Source organism: Vespa crabro, chromosome 1 (genome assembly GCF_910589235.1).
Source record: "Vespa crabro chromosome 1, iyVesCrab1.2, whole genome shotgun sequence".
Classification (NCBI taxonomy): domain Eukaryota; kingdom Metazoa; phylum Arthropoda; class Insecta; order Hymenoptera; family Vespidae; genus Vespa; species Vespa crabro.
The window spans coordinates 3,250,001-3,255,000 of NC_060955.1; the positions used below are offsets into that span (position 1 = coordinate 3,250,001).

The window sequence follows — 5,000 nt, forward strand, 5'->3', positions numbered from 1 at the left end:
ACGGGAAAGCTACTAACAGGCCGGTTTCTTCATCGGCAAGAATGTCGAAGGCAAAGATTTTTAACGGTCGTTGGAAAGGACAAATTACTGTAATTTAAATTTGACACACTTTTTTTTTTTTTTTGACTATGAAAATTAATTCCACAAACTAACATTATAAAATGTTATTATCTTATTTTTCTCTTTATTACGACTGACGTAGTAATACAAAAAAACGCTTCATCCTAGTAATTATGGCGCCCTCTATGAATGAATGTATGAATGATGTATGTATAATTATTATTTATTAAGAGATAAATTTGAACAAAAATTATGAAAAAAAAATTATCAAAAAGAAAAAAAGAAAAAAAAATAAACCATTTAATTTTTACTAAAATGGTAAATATAAAAAAATAAATTGATTTTTTTTTTTTTTTTTACGAAGATAATTTTTTTATTTTCCCGCCTAAGAATAAAATATGAGTCATTGATATATGTGTGCTTAGTTTTAATCTTGTTTGTGACATTACACTAAAATTATGAACTTGCAAATTAATTCTTATGTACATATGCGTGGGTATATATACATGCATAAACATCGTGTGTGTTACTTTAATCGTTTGTTAGAAAAGCAAGATGTTAGGATGAAAACGGTTGGTCTTTACCCCATACTGAGAGAGAACATTATAGTATGTATGCATATATACGTATGCACCGAGCATGCATACAGATTACTATGAAATTCGTCATTATTAAATTTACAAAAATTAAATTCATAATAAATAATGTCTAATTATAAAATTGGAGGACAAAAAAATGATACATTAAGAACAATTTTTCTAAAAGATTTTTTTTCAATTTTAATTTGTGGTTAAGTCGTTGATTTATTATTATTATTATTATTATTATTATTTTTTTTTTTTTCTTCTTCGAACAATCAGATATTTTTTATTTCTTGCTTTATTAATTTATAATGAATGAAAAATCGATTAGAAATGAAAATAAAATTCGATCGAATTCGATTGATTAGAATTCGTATTGTAGGAGGTTTGTGGTAACCCTTGGTTACGGGCCGTTAAGAGTTAAACCGAATATTAGACTGCTTGGTTCGCCATGGTAGAAAATAAAATTCTCAATGTGGGTCGTGTTCCGTGTCTGAAATAGCGCCGAACCGAGTATAGTACTCGCTCTTTGGGTTCTCGTCGACTTCGTGAAATGTCTTTTGACCGATATGATTCTGGAGTTTCTCTGACTGTGAATAATATTTCTTTCTTCTTTTCTTCTTCTCTTTTTTTTTTTTCAACTTATCACAATTTAGCAAATTCCACAAAAAAAAAAAAAAAAGAAAAAAAAGAAAATAAGAAAAATAGTTTTTCTTTTTCTTTCTTTTCTTTCTTTCTCTTTTTCTTTGTACTAATTTATTAATTTATAAATTACGTGCGATTACAAGGACTATTTTGTAATACTCGATGAAAATTTTGTAGAAATTAATTCTTCTTCTTCTTTTTTTTTTTTTTTTTTTTTTTTTTTTTTTTTTTTTTTTTTTTTTTTTTCATATTTTCTATTCTTTTTTCTTTTGTTCTTTTTTTTTATGATGTATATTAAGCTTTATTAATTTATTAATTTATAAATTATTTGTTAACAGACGGTATCGTGCGATGAATTTTTTTTTTTTTTTTAAATGTGTCGTTCTATTTTTCTATTTTTTTTTCTCTCTCTTTCTTTCTTTTTTTTTTTTTTTTTCTTTCCTTTTGACATTCTTCTTCTCAAGACTCCAAACTCGAAATACTTAAATAAATGAAAGCGACCCAGACGTTGAGAGCCTCCTACGCGAGTTTCTCTCTTTGTCCCCTGGGCAAGTTTATTCGTCCCCCACTACTTTACCATTAAACCACTACTACCATCATCATATTCTCACCATTACTATCTTAACAACTTTTTTCTTGACATTTGATAGCGACAGACGTGATGGAATAGAGCTGTATATGTATGTAAATGATTTTAAGCAATCAAACTGGTTTGTTAGTCGTATTCATTTCGAATATTCTAAAGATAAGAAAAGATAAAAAGCATTTCGTTTCTAGTTTCACAATTTCTTTTTTTCATTTTTTTTTTTCTAATTTCTCTCTCTCTCTCTCTCTCTCTCTTTGTTTTTACTTTTCTTCCCATCTTTTTCTTTCTTCTTTTTTGAAGATATGCATGAAATAAAAATGGACGATTTCTGGTGATGACGTAGTCGCTCAATTCATTCGTAAGAATAAAAAGATTTCGACCTTGTCCTGTATAGTCACGCAACATATATATATATATATATATATATATTATTAATTGTTGCTTCGAATAGTAGTCCAAGGATTTCAAGATACGATCGACAAAAAAGAGTGGCCTTCGCACAATGCAAGAATTAGAAAATTCTCATTGAAATATATATTTCTTTTTTATTTTTTATTTTTGATATAACGTCGGGTCAATATTGTTGAGTAATCAAAGTTATAATATGTTGTCAATGATTCTTGTTTTATTTAATTTATTTTATTTAATTAAATCGTAATTTATTTAATTAATCGTTTATTATTAGTTTTTATTTGTATTTATTAACAATTTCTTTTTATTTTTTTATTTATTTATTTTTTTTTTTTTTTTTTTTTTTTTTAATATTTCACTTATCAATTCATAAAATTATTGAGAATTATTTATATAATCATAAACTTTAGAAGAGAAAGGGGGAAAACCAATAATTAATTTTGCGAGATATCTCATTGTAATTTGTAATTTCCTGTTCTTCTATAATTAATAGGTCAAGAAAAAGATGAATTTGAAAATAAGAAGGAAAAGAAAAAAAAGCAACTAATATTCAAATGTTAAAATTTTTTAGAAGAAAGAAGGAAAGAAAAAATTATGTAAATGACTTTATCAATAATTAAATTTAATCTAAAGGAAATTCTTTAATTGTGGTTTGTAATTTCCCGTTTGTACTATTGTGGCTAAGTCAAGAAAGGAATGTGTTTGAAAATATGAATAAAATTAAAAAAAATATTGTTCGTGTAAATATTAAATGATTTCCGAATCAAATGGTTAATGTTTAAAATAGACAAAAAAAGAAAAAGAAACCAAGAAATATATCAATGATGTTCTTAATAATTAGATCTAATCTAAAATGATGGAAGAAAGAAAAAAAGAGAGGGAGAGAGAGAGAGAGAGAGATAGGAGATATCTAAGTCGAGAAGAATGGAGAAACACGATATTTCGAGTTTTCTCCCTCTACGAAGCGCTTTTATTTTAAGAATCAGCTTCCCGGTATCTAACTGGAAATTAGGGGAGTATTAGAAACGTGTCTTTTAGAATTTTCTTTGAAAATGATACGTTAAATATCATCGATTATTAATCTTACAAAATATTTTTAAATAAACATAAGTATGAATCATGAATAATATAATAATGATTATAAAATTTAACTCTTAATATATCTTTTTTCATTTTGAAATATTTTCAGGCATTTTGCTTTGAACGACATAAAAATTATTGTCAATATGTAATAATGGAAAAATTAAGGGACGAAAAAAGTAGTAAATATATTTATTTTTGAAAGAAAAGAAAAAAAAATCATTTTTTTTTTATGCAATTTTATTATTTTAATAATAGTTTTGCGTATACGACACGATATGTCTCTTTTAATATTTATTAAATATATACATATATATATATATTTTTTTTTATTTTTTTATTTTTTATTATTATAGTATAGGTTGAAGACAATCATGAGAATGATCATGAGATTTTAAAAATAATGATAAATATTTATATGTATATATACATATATATATATTTTTTCCTTCTTATTCTTACTTTTTTTTATTATTACAGATTGGAAAAGAAGACAAAGGATTTGCAAATAGCCGAAAGGAATTTGAGTTTATGCGAGGCTAGAATCAGCGATTTGACATCTCAATTAACTCAAAGTCAAACCGAACGTAAGAAAATTACGGATAAGGATAGAGAATTGGAAAAGGAGAATGAACGTTTGAACGCGGCACTGAACGATACTCGCCATCATCTCGAGGAAGAAACATTACAACGTATCGATCTTGAAAATCATATTCAAAGTCTTAAAGAGGATATTAGCTTTAAAGATCAGGTTTATCAGCAGGAGCTTACTGAAACGCGTACGAGGCGACAGGTTCGTTTATATATATATATATATATATATATATATATATATATATATAGGTTTAAATATTTATTCTTTATTTATTAAAAGAAAAAAATATATATATATATACATATATATCTAACGTGTTTATATTTTATTGTTATTAGGTTGAAATCTCTGAAATTGATGGAAGATTGGCCGAACAATATGAAGCAAAATTACAACAGTCATTGCAAGAATTACGTGATCAATATGAGGCACAAATGCGTGCCAATCGTGAGGAGATTGAATTATTATATGAGAACAAGATCAAAAACTTGACTTCTCATGCTCAACGTAATAGTGATGCAGCTAGCTCAGCCATCGAGGAATTGAGACAGACTCGATCTGGAATTGATACTCTTAAGCAAAGGATCAACGAACTTGAGGCTTCTACCAATGCTTTGAATTCAAGAATCCGGTATGTATTCTCGATAATATAGATCTTTCTAGATTCATATTTTATATTAAATATTAATTAAAGCAAAAAAAAAAAAGGGAAAAAGAAAAAAAAAATAAATAAATGAATATTTCTCTTATAGGGATTTAGAAAGTCTGCGAGAGAACGAACGTATTCGATATACAGAAAATATAGCCGCTTATGAGGCGGAATTAGCTCGAATGAGAGATGAAATGGCTCAACAATTACAAGAATATCAAGATTTAATGGATATAAAGGTTGCTCTTGACTTGGAGATTGCTGCATATCGTAAATTGTTAGAATCCGAGGAAGCTAGGTAAATATACTTTTAGAATGTTTCTTAATAATAATAATCATTATTATTATTATTATTATTATTATTATTATTATTATTATTATTATTATTATTAT

General features: G+C 26.0%; 1 protein-coding gene across 2 annotated transcripts in view; it reads left to right on the top strand.

The window, feature by feature from the left end:
• The window catches only part of LOC124427124 (lamin Dm0-like), a 13,421-nt gene that overhangs the window by 4,525 nt on the left and 3,896 nt on the right, over positions 1–5,000 (top strand). For both annotated transcript variants that reach the window (XM_046969673.1, XM_046969664.1), the window contains exons 2-4: positions 3,844–4,156; positions 4,297–4,589; positions 4,711–4,905. In XM_046969673.1, the coding sequence (XP_046825629.1) occupies positions 3,844–4,156; positions 4,297–4,589; positions 4,711–4,905 (801 nt within the window). The remainder of the gene's footprint in view (positions 1–3,843; positions 4,157–4,296; positions 4,590–4,710; positions 4,906–5,000) is intronic.